This window comes from Sorex fumeus, unplaced genomic scaffold (assembly GCF_029834395.1).
Source record: "Sorex fumeus unplaced genomic scaffold, SorFum_2.1 ptg000047l, whole genome shotgun sequence".
NCBI lineage: Eukaryota > Metazoa > Chordata > Mammalia > Eulipotyphla > Soricidae > Sorex > Sorex fumeus.
Genome location: NW_026606104.1, coordinates 47,146,242 through 47,160,812, shown reverse-complemented (window position 1 = coordinate 47,160,812; position 14,571 = coordinate 47,146,242). Strand labels below are relative to the sequence as shown.

The window sequence follows — 14,571 nt, the reverse complement described above, 5'->3', positions numbered from 1 at the left end:
CTGACTCCAGCCCTTCCCCTGCACTGAACAGTGCCCCCCAGAGACCTCCAAGGCCCGCCGAGATACCCAGAACAACGAACTCATAGAGATCAACCCACAGACCGAGGGCAAGGTCTACACTCGCTGCTTCTGCCTTGAGGAGCCTCAAAGAAGCAAGGTCAGTGGGCAGGACCGGTGGACATGGGCAGGGTCCTAGGCTTCCCTCAACGGACTGAGGTCTGCCCCAGGGTCAGTGCTGTGCACATGCACATGTGTGTGTGGTGTATGTGTGTGTATGGAGAGGGTGGTGAGGTGTGTGTGTGTGGGGGGGGGGTGTTCCAAGCCCTGCCCTCCTGCACCACCCCATCGATAGGACTGGGAGAAGTAAGAAGACAGCCCACAGGAGCAATTGACACTGAGGTACCAGGTTCTCAGTGGTACCCCCCAGACACTTCTGTGGAGCTCAGACCAGACTGGCATCCACTGAACAGGGCTACCTAGAGATAGGCCACTACAGACTTGCCCAGCCTGGCCCTGGTAAATGCCAGACTTTTCCTACACCCAGAGCCAGGACCAGCTGGGACTTTTAGCAGTGGTGGGGAAGCCCTGTTCTCCCCTCGTCCTGCCCCTGCTGGGCAGCCTCCCTGCGCCCTGGGCATCATGCCGAGCCTCTGGCCGCAGGGACACAGGGGCCCATTGATTCAGGGTCTTGTTTTCTCTGACACCACGTGGGTAGGGGGAGGAGGAACCTGTGTGCCAGGGGCCCACGGAGTCGTTGATGGCCTGGGACTGCCAGCTGTCAGGCTGAGAAGGACATGAGTCCACACCTCTGCCCGGACGCCTCATCCCAGCACAGGCCCAGAACTGTCCCCTGCCCAAGAATCCCCTTTTTTCTCTCTCTGCCCAGGTGGACACACAGCTGGCGAGCAGGATCAGCCAGAAGGCAGAATGGGGGACGAAGGTAGATCTGGAGGGTAGGCGACGAGCCTGCTGTGCCCTCCACCTGCCCTCTGTGCTCCTTACACCGCCAGTGAGATGCTTTCTTCCCACGCTCTCCCTGCCCGCTCCTGGTCAGCACCCCTGGATATGTGGGCGCCAGCGCAGAGAAGGGAGTGTTAGGGGCAGACAGACATAGTGGCACACTCTGATGCCTTGCTCCCGTGGTGGTCCCCTGGCCTTGGTCCTTCCTGTACTTCCCCATCCTACTTGTTGCTTCCCAGATCTCATGCTACAGTCCCCAATTATGTGATTTCCAGCTGTGGCCCCATTGGGGTTTCCTAGGGGCCCACAGCAGGGTCTGTGCCCTGGCTGAGAAACACGGGGCTGGAACCCTCATTCCTGGGTGTCTCGGGGAGGGCTGTTGGAATGTCCTGTTCCCAGCCCATCCCCATGTCCTTCCTCCCAGGCCCAGCAGGAGGCAGCGGCCAGTGAGGTAAGTCTCCCCCTTGGACTGGCAAAAAGACTCAGCTGAGGAGGGCCAGCACCCACCCTTTGGACAAGGCTTGGGGTGGTGGAGCCTGGGTGTGGGGGTGTAGGGTGACACCAGAGTTCCTTGGGGTCTGAGCTGGTGCCGCTGTCTCTCCTGAGCACAGGTGGGCACTAGCGGCACCGTGCAACCCAGGTTCGGGTCTCACTCTGTCGGACTGCTGTGTGACCCCGGCCTGCTGCCTTCTCTCTCTGAGCTGGTGGCTTTGGGGATGGAGGAGGCTTGATGGAGAGGAATTCTGTCCTTCCACTCACCTCCCACCCTGGCCTGGAGCATGACTGGGGGAGCGTGAGGGGGCGGGAAGGCAGCTCCTGGAAACTTCTGTCTGGCTTGTTTCTCCTTTTCAGTGCCCACCCTGTGTGCTGGGTGCCCGGGAGAGCAATGTGAGTGAGTGAACAGCGTGCACGGGGCTGGGAAGGGGCGTGGCCATGAGGTCTGTGGCAGCTTCCTGCTGGAGGACAAGGGGGTCTTTGTATCCTTTCATTCCCCCTCCAGCCCATCCCCCAGAGCTGAGCTTGACCCCCACCGCATGCTTCCGAGCCCCCCCACCCTGTGGGCCGGGGCCTGGTGGGTGGCTGGTCAGATGAGGCCCCTGATGCCCAGCCCAGCTTGGCAGCCCACGGGCCTCAAGGTTTTCCTGACCTGTAGGCCCGAGGGAGGGCCAGGACCGGCTGAGGCTGATGAGAGCCCACTCTGGCCCCCAACACACATGTGGGCCAGCCCCCCTCTGCCCTGGCCCTGGTCCAGCCTTCTTCTGGGGTCCAGAAGGACACGGGAGAGGAATCAGTGCAAGCCCAGCTGGCCCCCAGCTCTGCCTCTTTTGTGGGCATCCGTTACTTTTCATGACCTGCTTTCATCCTCAAGAAACTAAGCCCCGTGGTGGGGGCATCAGGAGGTCCACCCCCCTCTGTGTCTGTACCTCTCTCTGCCCAATCTTCCTATGAAATCTGGTGACACTGAGGGTCCCCAGATGCACAGCAGTTACCATGGTAACCGAGCAGCCCTGATAGGCTTGCAGCTGGGGGTGGAGCTAGCCCAAAGCAGGCAGGTTAGCGAAGGTGGGTCTGGGGGGCGGGAGGGCGGGGAAGGGAGGCTGACAGCCTCAGGAGGCATGCTGCTTCTCCCAGGAGGCAGGCAGGGATGGACAGTTAGTCCAGCCACCCGCTGTGTGATCCTGGCAACATCCTCGCCCTCTCTGGCCCCTGCTGTTCTCTCTCTCTTCCTGGGGTATAATGCTCTCTTCTTTTCCTCTCAGGTCACAGTTGGTCCCTCTGGCCCGAAGGTAAGTGGTGGAGAACAAGACACTCGGCCCTTCCTGGTGGCCCAGCCCACCTCACAGCAGATGCTGTGTGTGCAGGAGAAGAAGGGGGCTGTGTGTATAAGAGAATGTTTCGCTGCCTTTCCCAAAGCCCTACCAGGCCAGGCCTGAGCCAGGGTGCCCACTACGACCCCAGCCCCCTCCAACACCTCAGGGGAAGCTGGGGCCCAGCCATGACCGCAGGTATGAGTGTGTCAGTGGGTGTATATGTCACCACCCACATCTCTGGGACACACTGCATGTGTGTGCTCATTGCATGTGTGTGTGTGTGTGTGTGTGTAAACTCACACACAGCAGCCTGACAGCTACATCAGAGCCCATACATGAAGGGCCTGTCTATGACAGGCAGAGGTGGAGCTTTCCCATGAACGTTGACAGTACCCAACTCTGTGCCTGACTCTGTGCCCGACTCCTCTGTGCCCAAATCTGTACCTGGCTCTGTGCCCAGCTGTGCCCGGCTCCATACCCGGATCTGTGCCCGGCTCTATGCCCAGATCTGTACCCAGCTCTGTGCTCGGCTTTGTTTTTTTTCTTTTTGGGTCATACCTGGAGGTACTCAGGGGTTACTCCTGGCTTTGCACTCAGGAATTACTCCTGGCAGTCAGTGCTCAGGGGACCATATGGGATGCTGGGATTCGAACCCGGGTCGGGTGCGTGCAAGGCAAACGCCCTACCCTCTGTGCTATCACTCCAGCCCCTGTGCCCAGCTCTGTACCGACCTCTGTGCCTGGCTCTGTGCCCAACTCTGTTCCCGGCTCTGTGCCCATCTCTGTGTCCACACTCTGCCCGTAGCATCCCATTTCTTCCTAACTACCGTTTTGTGAGGTTGGTGCTGACAGGAACCTCATTTTACTGTTGGAGGAAACGCTTTCAGAGCTCAGAGGCCACATGACTCACCCTGAGTCAGGGGGCCACTTCCACCTTCTCCTGTGTGCCCATGCGCCCCTGACTGGCATGCTGGGGGAGGTGGGGGGCAAAGCTACCCTCCCCTGACCAGCCAGTTGCCAAATAGGGCCTGTGGGGTGGGAGGGCTGCGGACACCTGTGGATTCCCTCTGCAGACACGCCGAGCACTAGCTTGGGGAGCCCTTCCTCAGGGCTCCCCTTTGCTCTCCGTTCCCAACCCCCATCTCTTGGTCTCCTGCGCAGGGCGGGAAAGGTGAGAGGGGCCTACCAGGCCCCTCAGGCCTCAAGGGAGAGAAGGGAGCCCGGGTAAGTGCTGCACCCCACCCCCTGAGGTCTCTCCTCCATACCCTGGGGTGGGCTGGGGGGTCAACCCCGTCCTCTCAGCCCCAAATCTGCAGCCTGGCCCACAGGCAGGGGGGGAGTAGGGTCTGAGGTCTCTCCGGTGGGTTATATGTGGAAACTCCTTTTATCGGGGACACGTGGGACTCCAGGACTCCTAACACGTGCCTGTCACTCTTGTCCCCCCGTTCAGGGCAGTGACTGTGTTCGAACTTCCCTGGATGCGCCACTCCAGGTAAGAGCCTCTGCAGGAAGGGCAGGGACAGCCCTGGGGAAGGGCTACCCGGCCTGCTCCGACTTCCCATCTGCCTGTCTCCTCACTCAGTGCGCAGAAGGTCCCAAGGGAGAGAAGGGGCAGGTGGGAGCAATGGTAAGTGCAGTGCAGGGCGGTGGCCGTGTGGGGGTCTGGTCCCACTCCCCTTCCTCCCCTCACCCCTTCATTGTGTCCTGCCCTTGCCTTAGGGCCCCTCCGGACTCCCGGGCTCCACGGGTCAGAAGGTAACGGGACTGGAGGTGGAGGGTCGGCTGGTGGGTGGAGGGGAGCTCTGGGGTCCTGCAGACCAGCCGGGGAAACCCTCAGTGGGGGTGGACACAGAGTGGACAGTCTTCTCAACCCTCCATTCCTGCCTGCCTGGAGCGGCGTAGCCCTGGCGGCTTGAATCTCTTCCTGCCACCATTTGTGTCACTGGGTGATGGAGACCACGGGTCTGGGGGGCAGGTGTCCCATCACTCACCTCTTCCTCCCCCAGGGCCAGAAAGGCGAGATGGGGGCCGGCGGCATCAAAGGCTCACCCGGAAAGCCAGGCCGAGATGTGAGTGCATGGGCCTCACCACCCATCCCCACCATGACCCCACATCCCCACCGTGACCCAACATCCCACTGTGAACCCACATCCCCACTGTGATCCCGCATCCCACTGTGATCCCACATCCCACTGGGAACCCATATCCCCACTGTGAACCCACATCCCACTGTGACCCCGCATCCCACCATGATCCCGCATCCCACTGTGACCCCACATTACCCCATGGCCCACACCTCCCCTGTGACCCCCATATCCCCACAATGAAACCTACCTCCCCACTGTGGCCTCCCCCTCTCTACCGTGATTCCCCATTCCCCCACCATGACCCCCACATCCCCACTGTGACCCCCAGGGTCCCACCGTGATCTCTACCTCCCCACCTCCCCACTCCCCCTGTGACCCTCCACATCCTCCCATGACCCCGATAAACCCCTATGACCTCCACATCCCCACAGTGAACCCCACCCCCCACCGTGATCCCCTTGTCCCCCCATGCCCACTGTGACCCCCAGGTCTCTACTATGACCCCCACTTCCCCACTATGACCCCCACATCCTCATCGTGACCCCCTTCATATTCACCGTGACCCCCACGATATGGTTCTGATAAGGCCCCCCATGTCCTCACTTCCCCCCTGGACCCCCAACCCTTTCCCCCATGACCCCTCTTCTCCCCTTCCCGCCTTCCTCCAGTGGCCCTCTACTCCCTCCCTCGGTGAGCCCCTGCCTAGGATCTTGAATGCTGGGATGTGACCCTCAGAAGACTCAGGGGGACGGGAGGGGAGGTGTGGGGGAGGGCAGAAAAGACCCCAGGTTCCTAGGCTGATGTTTGGTGGCTGGAGTCTGGCTCTGTCGGGCAGTGAGGGTGGGCAGGTGGGTACTGGCCTGCCCCAGTGGGGGCTGCAGCCAGGGGCAGCCAGGCCTTAGGCCCTTCCTATATCTACACCTTCCAGGGCCGGCCAGGAGAGATCTGCATCATGGGGCCCAAGGGGCAGAAGGTAAGCTGGGGTGTCTGTGGGGGAGAGGAGGTGAGCTGGGGTGTAGGTGGGGAGGAGAGTGGGTGAGCTGGGGTTTCTGTGGGAGGAGAGTGGGTGAGTTGGAGTGTCTGAGGGTGAGCTGGGGTGTCTGTGGGGGTGAGGGGGTGAAGCAGCAGCTCTTTGACGCCCACCCCCATCCCAACAGGGAGACCCCGGCTTTCTTGGGCCTGAGGGGCTGGCAGGAGAGCCTGGCCCCCCCGGCCTCCCTGGGCCCCCTGGAATAGGACTTCCTGGGACCCCGGTGAGTACCCCCGTCCCTTCTGCACCAAGAGCTGAGCTGAGGCTCAGGGTGGGGGTCCTGCTGGGGTGGGGTGGGGTGAGAGCACATCCAGCTCCATCTTGAGACCATGGGAAGCCTCCTCCTGACCCTATTTCTGCCCTCAGGGGGACCCTGGTGGCCCTCCCGGCCCCAAAGGAGACAAGGTAAGCACTGGCAGGAGTGTAGGATGGGCGGGAAGGAAGGGGCTCCCTGCTCGTGGGAGGAGAGAGGGTGAGGATTGGGCAGCAGGTACAGGTCGGGAAGAGGGAGACGATATTTGCCTGGGCCCAGTTAGGCTGCTGTGGAGTGGCTCTGTGGGGTGTTGCTATGGGGTATTGCTTTGGGGTTGTACTGTGGGCTGTTGCTTTGGGGTTGTACTCTGGGGTGATCTGCGGGGTTGTACTGTGGGGTGCTGCTTTGAGGTTGTACTGTGGGATGGTGCTGGGGGTGGTGCTGTGGCCCATCCCGTGGCAGACGTGGGAGCCTTAGCGTGGGTGCCAGGCCTGGGCACGGACAGATCTGAGTCTTGGAGGAACCAGAGAGTGGCCTTAGCTGGCACCGCTCATTTTTGGAGCCTGGTGAAGCAGGTCCTGGAAATGCCTCTGCTGCTGATTCTGGGGCCTCTGGCTTCCTCTTGCTCAGGGAAGGGACTGCAGAGGCCTCGGGTTCTCCTTCTTTTGTGATCAGGTGACCCGGCCCAGGCGTGGGCAAGGATAGGCTGTGGGGGAAGTCTGTGGACCCGATACTGAGAGACTGAGCGAGACAGGCCTGCCCTTCTGGGTGGGGCAGGACGGCTCGGTGAGGCAGGGCACTGCCACTGATGCACCTCCCAGTAACCCCCTCTCCCTCCACAGGGCAGCTCCGGGACACCGGGAAAGGAAGGGCCTGGTGGGAAGCCTGTGAGTGACCCCAACTCCATGGAGGGGGTGCGGGGGACTCTCTGCATAGACTACCCAGAGCTGATGGAGGCTCAGGCCTCTCCTTAGCACCGCTTCTTCTCCAACAGGGGAAGCCAGGGGTGCCCGGGCTGAAGGGGGAGAAGGTGAGTTTTGTGGTGGGGTGAGGGGGGCATGGGAACCTCTCTGTGTAGGTGTCCTGGGCCTCCGGGGGCCCTCCTGTCCCTTCTCTGTCCCTAAGTGGTCTGGTGGGGAGTTGGCCGGGATTGGCCTCCCCGAGCACCCCCCCCCCCCCAACATGATTTATGGATTCACAGAGTCTCCGCCAGAGTTTCTGCAGCGAGAAACCAGGCTCCTAGGGACTCCTGGTACGGATGGAGTTTCCCGCTGTCAGGAGCGGTCCTGAATGAGTCAGCAGGATGGAATCCTCCACCGAGATGTGGGCTGGGCACTGGCCCGCTCAGTGTCTAGAGCTAGGGGACAGGAGGGTCTCCGCCTGCGTCTCTGCTCCATCTGTGCCCCCATGGTCTCTCCCTCTGCTAGGGGGACCCCTGCGAGGTGTGCCCCACGCTGCCTGAAGGGTTCCAGAACTTCGTGGGGCTTCCCGGAAAGCCTGGGCCCAAGGGGGAACCAGGCGATCCTGCACCAGCCGGGGTGAGTGCCCAGAGGGGCTCCTGAGGGCACGTGGCCAGGGAGAGTTGCTGGGCAAAAGGACTGGACTTCCTTGTGTGGCCATAGAGAGGGTCTTGGGCTTAGCATGCTGGGTCAGGAGTGAACCATAGAGTTCAGAACTGGCTAGAAGGCCACCCTGTCTCCATGGCAACCTCACAGAGCACTTGAGACTCCAGGATGCCTTTTGGGCAGGTTGGGGTGGAGCCAACTCTTTTAGTGAGTGGCATCCCTACCGCGGGAGTGAGGATGGGAGGATGGGAGTCTGGATGGGGTCTGGGTCCCCGACTCCAGGGCCTCACCCACCCTTTCTTACAGGAGAGCCTTGGAGCTGTTGGTCGAAAGGGAGATCGGGTGCGTGTCAGAGCTGCCTGGTGGGCCGCTTCACCCTCTGTCCATTCTGTGATTGGACCCCAGGATACCCCGGGAGGGGGAGCAAAGGGCATGTGGGGTAAGACACCCTTGTAGGTAGTTGGGGTCGCCTGTGTCTCTTCTCAGCCTGTGAACCTTTTCTTCCTGCAGGGAGACCCCGGCATCCAGGGCCTCAAAGGAGAGAAGGTAAGGGAGGGCCAGTGTCCTGCTGTCCCCCTTCCCCGGGACCCCCTCTCACCCGTTCTCTCTCCCCCCAGGGGGAACCTTGCTTGTCCTGTGTCCCAGCGCTGGAGGCCCATGGGCTGCTCACAGGGCTTAAGGAAGGAGCGGGGTCCCCTGGCCCGGGTCTGCCCGGCCTTCCGGTGAGTGTCTCCTTCCGCCCCAGCTCCTCATCCCTGCGTTCCTCGGGGTCCGGCCTACAGCTGCTCTCTCCTCCATCTCACTCTGCCCCAGCTCACTGGCCCCCGGACCCCCTTCTCCATGCCAGCAGATTCGTGGCGTGTGACACATAACCATGCAGAGGGCAGCAAGGCTGTGGGGTTCAGAGAACTAGCCCCTCTTCCTGGTGGACTCTGGGAGGGGTCTGTGTGGGGAGAGCCTGTGAATATGACTTTATTTTTCAGGGAAAAGTTGGGGCTCCAGGGCCAACGGGGCTGAAAGGAGAGAAGGTGAGACTTGGGACATGAGGGTTTCTGGGCGAAGAGGAGGGGGGTAAGGGCACCTGAGCAGGAACTGGGACCCTAGGGATGAGGGATGGCACTTTAGCAGCACAGCAGAAAGTGAAACGAGTCAGAAAGAGAGGGACAGACATAGAAAGACTGCACTCATCTGGGCAATATAAAGTAACAGAATGGGAGTCGAACACCCAAGAATAGTTGAGATAAGTACCAGGAGGTCTGCTCCACGGCTTGGAAAGCCGGCGGCACATGCTGGGGGAAAAGGCAGCTCAAATAGAGAAGGGAACACCAAGTAAAGGATGTTTGGAGGATTCACTTGGGATGGGAGATGCGTGCTGAAAGTAGACTATGGACGGAAAACGATGGCCACTCAATACCTCTATTGCAAACCACAACACCCTAAAGGAAAGAGAGAGCAAAAGGAATTCCCTGCCACGGAGGTGGGGTGGGATGGGGGGTGGGAGGGCTACTGGGATCATTGGTGGTGGAGAATGGGCACTGGTGGAGGGATGGGTACTCAATCATTGTACAACTGAAACCCAAGCACGAAAGTTTGTGAGTCAACAACTGTACCTCATGGTGTTTCACTAATAATAATTACTAAGTAGGGTCCTCCCGTTGTTCATCGATTTGCTCAAGTGGGCCCAGTAACGTCTCCATCATGAGACTTGTTACTGTATTTGGCATATCAAATACATCACGGGGAGCTTGCCAGGCTCTGCCGTGTGGGCGAGATACTCTCGGTAGCTTGCCGGGCTCTCCGAGAGGGGCGGAGGAATCGAACTCAGGTCGGCCATGTTGGCCGCTTGTAAGGCAGATGTCCTACCGCTGTACTATCGCTCCAGCCCCACTAATAATAATAATAATAATAATAAAAATAAAAAGAAGCACAACAGAACCAGCATTGCTGTGTGACCGCCCGACATCTGGGATGGGTATCGAAGAGCTCGAGGCTCTCCCAGAGGCACCTCCGTGCTGTGTCTTCCTTCCCGACCTGCTAGAACAAGCAAGAGGCCGGCGGCCCGGGTTCCTCCTAGCAGAGTGCATCCTTGCTACTTCCCGTGTGCCAGTGGGATTCCCGGGCTTGCCCTGTCTTAGCCCACATCCTCCTCCTCAACTTTAAGTGGTAGGAGCTCCCTTCTCCCCCATTTCACAGGTGGAAAGTGGAGGCCCAAACAGGCTAAGCACGTGGCCCGAAGCCTGTGGGGAAAAGGGAGAGATTTGACGGGGATCATGTCTGGGTAGCCCCTGGCTTCCTCCCTCCTCAGCCCGCTCACTCTGTCCAACGCCCTGTCCCCCTTTGTACTGAGGATTGCACTGGGGACAGGTGACAGTGGTGAGCTTAGGATGCAGTTTTTTTCCCCTGAGGTCTCTGGGTGTCCCTGAACTCAGGTGTGAGCCCCACCAAGTTCCCTGTCCATTCCCAGCTCTCCTGGGCCAAGTGCACCTGTCCTTTCCCTGCCTGCCGCCTACCCCTGACTTTTCTCCCAGGCTCCTCAACTCAGTGGTTGGCTCACCTCCAGCTCCTGGAGCCCCACACTTCAGGGCACCCTCCCGGTCCCCCTGCTTCTCTCCTTCCTCTCCTCCATCTGCAGCTCCACCTCTCAACTCTGCCGCTTCCCTCAACCTCCCACCAGTCGGAGCCCAAGGTCCCTCCCCTCAGGAGGATGCTGGCGGGCTCCCCATGGCTCCTCAAGAAGCCATTTCTTCCAGCAGCCAAGTGGTCTTCTGACAAAGACCTCAGCGCCCTCATTTCCCTACTTAAAATCCTTGAGACTGACTTTGTACCAGAGGCCTGCTGTGCCCAGCGAGACTCAAAGCCCGGCTGGCCGCCTCCTGTCTTTCCGGCCCGCCTGCTTCTCCCCCAGGCTGCAGGGCTCATCTTCCATTCATCTTCCCCTTCCAGAAAATGCCAACATGGGGCCCACCACCTCTTGGGTTTTGTATTTCTGGCTCTCAGTGTCTCCAGCCTCTTTTCTCTCTCCTCTCACCATTCTTTCATTATTCTCATCTTTGTGATGATAGTCATCGTAATTGATGCGTCTGTGACCACCCTCTCTAAAATGACCTCCCTCACGTGTCTCATCTCCTTATTTCCTTCCTAGCATTCACATATATCTACATACACAAATGTATTATAGATGATAGATAGATAGATAGATAGATAGATAGTATTTCCCCCCTTTGTAGGTACCAGGGATCGATCGAGCCTGGCTACTGTGCACAGCACTGTAATAAACACAGGCATGAGGGTGCCTTCTCTGCAGGGTGTTTCTGGGCTCCTGGGGTATAATCCCAGGAACAGTATTGCTGAGGCGCATTGAAGCTCAATTCCTAGTTTATTTATTTACTTATTTTTGAGGACTGTCCATGTTGTTTAACACAAAGGCTGGACCGGTCCACACTCCCACCAGCAGTGGGAGACCTGTGCTCTACCGCATGAACCACACCCCCCCCCCTTCAAAGCTCATATTGCCCTGCACGAGCCTGTGAGCGCCACACAGCATGTTGGTCTGCGCTGCTCACAGCTGCATCCCAGCACTTGCCCAATGAGCAGTTGGATCAATGAAGACATGAGCACCGAGGGCAGGGTCAGGACTGCGAGTGGGGCTGGAGTCTGTGAGAGAGGTCAACCCCAGGCTTCCCCAGGGACACCCTCTCCCCTGGTCCTCAGTTTCCCTTACCAGGAAGTGTGGGGGGGGGAACCTTGAGGTCTGAAGGGGCTGCTTTGGGGCTGGGTTGATGTAGAGCTCCCTGCTGCCCTCTCTGACCCTACTCTATTTTACTCTCAGGGTAATTTCGGGGTGGCAGGACCCGCAGGCAGTCCGGTAAGTGTGGAGAAAGGCAGCAGCCCTGGGGTCGGAGGCGCTGGGGGTCCCCTTTTGCCTCAAATGTGGCTTTTTAATCATGTAGGGACCACCAGGGCCAGTGGGACCAGCTGGCACCAAAGGAGAGAAGGTGAGTTGGGAGCAGTGTCCACCTGCAGCCGGCATGGGCTTCCTGAACCCCCGTTCATCATGTTCTCCTTCCGGCCTTCCCAGGTGCCTCCCTGCCAGGGAGGAACCATGAACCCCAAGGCATGGAGTTCACGAGCTCCCCTTCATCCCACAGAGGTGCCACATCAGGCCCCAGATTCTGGGTCAGAAGCCCCAACTCTATATTCTTTCGGCAGGGGGAGTCATGCACACCCTGCCAGGGCCTGCCTGGGTCTCTGGCTGAGGACAGACTGGTGGCGGCGACACTGCCTGGCCCTCCTGGGGAGAAGGGGGAGACTGGGCCCCCAGGCTTCGGACTGCCAGGGAAGCAGGTGAGTCCCGAGTCTTTTTAGTGGGGGGGGGGGGTGGGCCAGCGGACTCAAGGAGAAGGGCAGGGACCCTGCCTGAGTCCCAGGACATGGGCGGCCATGTGAGGGGTCAATGCTGTGTCCTGACGCCTGGTCTGCCAAGGGGCGTGGAGATCCCATAAATGCCTGGGATCCCACAGACCTGGGGGTGCACATTCCAAATTGGCCTTTGTGAGCTCTGAGACTGTGCCCAGTTTCCGAAGTGTGGGGGTGGGGGTGGACATACGATGTGCCATTTGAGGTGGGTGCTGCCTCTGGGGGCGGGAGAGGCCCCACTGATTCCCCCACACTGATTCCCCAGTGGGAATGCAGGTGCGGGACCCACCATGCACGCCCGCTGCATAGAGGCAATGCTGCGCGCGCGCGCGCGCGCGCGTGTGTGTGTGTGTGTGTGTATGTGTTGTGTGTGTGTGTGTGTGTCTGGGGATTAAACCCAAGCCCCCTCACACATTTTATATATCACACATGTAATCATCCATTTTTGAGGGGGGTCCACCTCCTGTAGTGCTGGGGTCGGAGGCCTAGCGGTATGGGCCTAACCATTCAGGGCCCAGCAGTGCTCAGGGGTCATGGGGCTGCACCCAGTGATGCTGGGGAGTCCGAGTCATTGCGGGGATGGGACTCAGAAGCTCACACAGACACGCATATGTTCTAACTTGAGCTCTAGCCCCAGCCCCAGCCTCTGCTACTTTTAATCACCCCCATTTGACAGACAAGGAAGAGCAGGGAAGTTAAGAACTCCATCTAGGTCGCCCAGCAGGACTCTGACCCATCGTTCCCCTTCACCTTACAGTACCACATTGCTAGATGGGCAGAGCTTTGGCTGTTGTGTTTTTGCATTTGGTTGTGTTCCTGGGGTACAATAATGTGCTGTGCATTTGGGGGTGTCCAGTGGGCGAACGGGTGTGAGCAATGCTCTCTCCTCAGGGCAAGGCCGGAGAGCCTGGACTGAAGGGGCAGAAGGTGAGAGAACCCCAGTGGGCCAGGGCATGCCCTCACCACCTCCTTTCCCTCAGCCCTGCACCTGCTCCCTGCCTGCCCAGCACCCAGCCCCCAGCCCCAAGCCCTGCAGGATGATTGAGTGCCTGCATGTCCCAGATGCCCGTGCCTTCCCAAACCCTCCTTCCAACAGGGTGACACTGGGAGTCCTGGAGATCCGGGGACACCTGGAACTGCAGGGCAGCCGGGACTGTCGGGAGAGCGAGGGGTGCGCGGCCCCATGGGCCCCAAAGGAGAGAAGGTCAGTCGGGCGTCAGGCAACCTGATGTGAGCAGAAAGAAACCAGGCTGAGTGCTTGCTGTCTGTCAGGCTGGGAGCCCTCACGGATGTCAGCCTCCACCCTGGAGGGTCAGGGGCCTCTTTTGACTCCCCAGACTGGAGTGGCACTAGCGGAGGGGCGGGGTCTCAGAGGGGTCCAGGACCCCCCTTTGTGCTGTCTTGAAGCTTCCTTCAGCCTGGCTGCCTGTCCCGTTCCCAGGCTCTGACCTGCCCCATCTCTCACCAGGGTGAGGGCTGCACCGCCTGCTCCAGCCAGCAGGGGGCAGTGACAGACTTGGCGGGACTTCCTGGGAAACCTGGTCCCAGAGGGGAGCCCGGGCCAGAGGGTGTGGGCAGACCTGGTAAACCGGTAAGTGCCCTCCACTCCTTCCTGGCCAGCGTCCCCCGACTTGGCCCACCTGCCCCTTTGGGACCCACACACCATCTCACATCTTCCAGGGCCAGCCCGGTCTACCAGGCATTCAAGGGCCCCCTGGACTGAAGGGCATGCAGGTAGGTGGGGGTCTGAGGGTGCAGGTATGGGGACCAGGGGCCAGTGGGCCTGGACGGGGAGTGGAGATCAGGGTGGGGTGAGGAGGGATCCCAGCCCTGGGGAGGGGTCCTGGTGAGGAGGAGGGACCCACAGACAAGGATCATGATCATTTCTTTAGGGAGAGCCTGGACCTCCAGGGAGGGGAGTCCAGGGGCCTGAGGTGAGTGTCCAGAGCACCCTTTCCTGCCCATACCCTCAACACGTCCACTCACCAGCATCCCAGTCCTCTCTGCCCCAGATCACAGAGCCCTGCCTCGTGCTCAGGGACCCAAGTCCGGGTGTAGCCCGGAATAGCGCTCCTGCTTTTGCCTTTGAGGCGGCTGAACTTGCTTTGACCTCTGCCCCTGACTCTCACTGTCTCCTGGGAGACCCACCTAGACTGTATCAGGGGGCGATCTGGTGCCTTTTCTAACTTGCAGGGGGAGCCTGGAGCCCAGGGATTGCCTGGCGTGCAGGTAAGTCTGCCCACTGTTTCTAGGGCCCCTGGCCCCAGAGGCTAGTGGGGCAGGGCAACCTTCTCAAAGAGGAAAAACTAAGTCTGCTGTCTCCTGCAGGGATTTCCAGGACCTCGAGGACCCCCCGGCCCCACTGGTGACAAGGGTGCCAAGGTGAGCCCTGCAGTACTTCCGTGCGCCTGGCAGTGGGTGCAGGGCCCATGGCAGCTGCATAATGGCCG

At 60.1% G+C, this 14,571-nt stretch overlaps 1 protein-coding gene across 1 annotated transcript in view; it reads left to right on the top strand.

Moving 5' to 3' along the window:
* Window positions 1-14,571, top strand: part of COL16A1 (collagen type XVI alpha 1 chain) — a 47,625-nt gene that overhangs the window by 6,964 nt on the left and 26,090 nt on the right. The window contains exons 8-37 of the mRNA XM_056122695.1: window positions 32-157; window positions 887-940; window positions 1,385-1,411; window positions 1,813-1,848; window positions 2,721-2,747; window positions 3,932-3,994; window positions 4,221-4,262; window positions 4,353-4,397; window positions 4,490-4,525; window positions 4,777-4,839; window positions 5,786-5,830; window positions 6,015-6,110; window positions 6,254-6,292; window positions 6,983-7,027; window positions 7,135-7,170; window positions 7,568-7,678; window positions 8,012-8,047; window positions 8,216-8,251; window positions 8,323-8,427; window positions 8,689-8,733; window positions 11,535-11,570; window positions 11,656-11,700; window positions 11,915-12,049; window positions 13,013-13,048; window positions 13,218-13,325; window positions 13,590-13,712; window positions 13,802-13,855; window positions 14,014-14,055; window positions 14,315-14,350; window positions 14,450-14,503. Of these exons, the coding sequence (XP_055978670.1) occupies window positions 32-157; window positions 887-940; window positions 1,385-1,411; window positions 1,813-1,848; window positions 2,721-2,747; window positions 3,932-3,994; window positions 4,221-4,262; window positions 4,353-4,397; window positions 4,490-4,525; window positions 4,777-4,839; window positions 5,786-5,830; window positions 6,015-6,110; window positions 6,254-6,292; window positions 6,983-7,027; window positions 7,135-7,170; window positions 7,568-7,678; window positions 8,012-8,047; window positions 8,216-8,251; window positions 8,323-8,427; window positions 8,689-8,733; window positions 11,535-11,570; window positions 11,656-11,700; window positions 11,915-12,049; window positions 13,013-13,048; window positions 13,218-13,325; window positions 13,590-13,712; window positions 13,802-13,855; window positions 14,014-14,055; window positions 14,315-14,350; window positions 14,450-14,503 (1,782 nt within the window). The remainder of the gene's footprint in view (window positions 1-31; window positions 158-886; window positions 941-1,384; window positions 1,412-1,812; window positions 1,849-2,720; window positions 2,748-3,931; window positions 3,995-4,220; window positions 4,263-4,352; window positions 4,398-4,489; window positions 4,526-4,776; window positions 4,840-5,785; window positions 5,831-6,014; window positions 6,111-6,253; window positions 6,293-6,982; window positions 7,028-7,134; window positions 7,171-7,567; window positions 7,679-8,011; window positions 8,048-8,215; window positions 8,252-8,322; window positions 8,428-8,688; window positions 8,734-11,534; window positions 11,571-11,655; window positions 11,701-11,914; window positions 12,050-13,012; window positions 13,049-13,217; window positions 13,326-13,589; window positions 13,713-13,801; window positions 13,856-14,013; window positions 14,056-14,314; window positions 14,351-14,449; window positions 14,504-14,571) is intronic.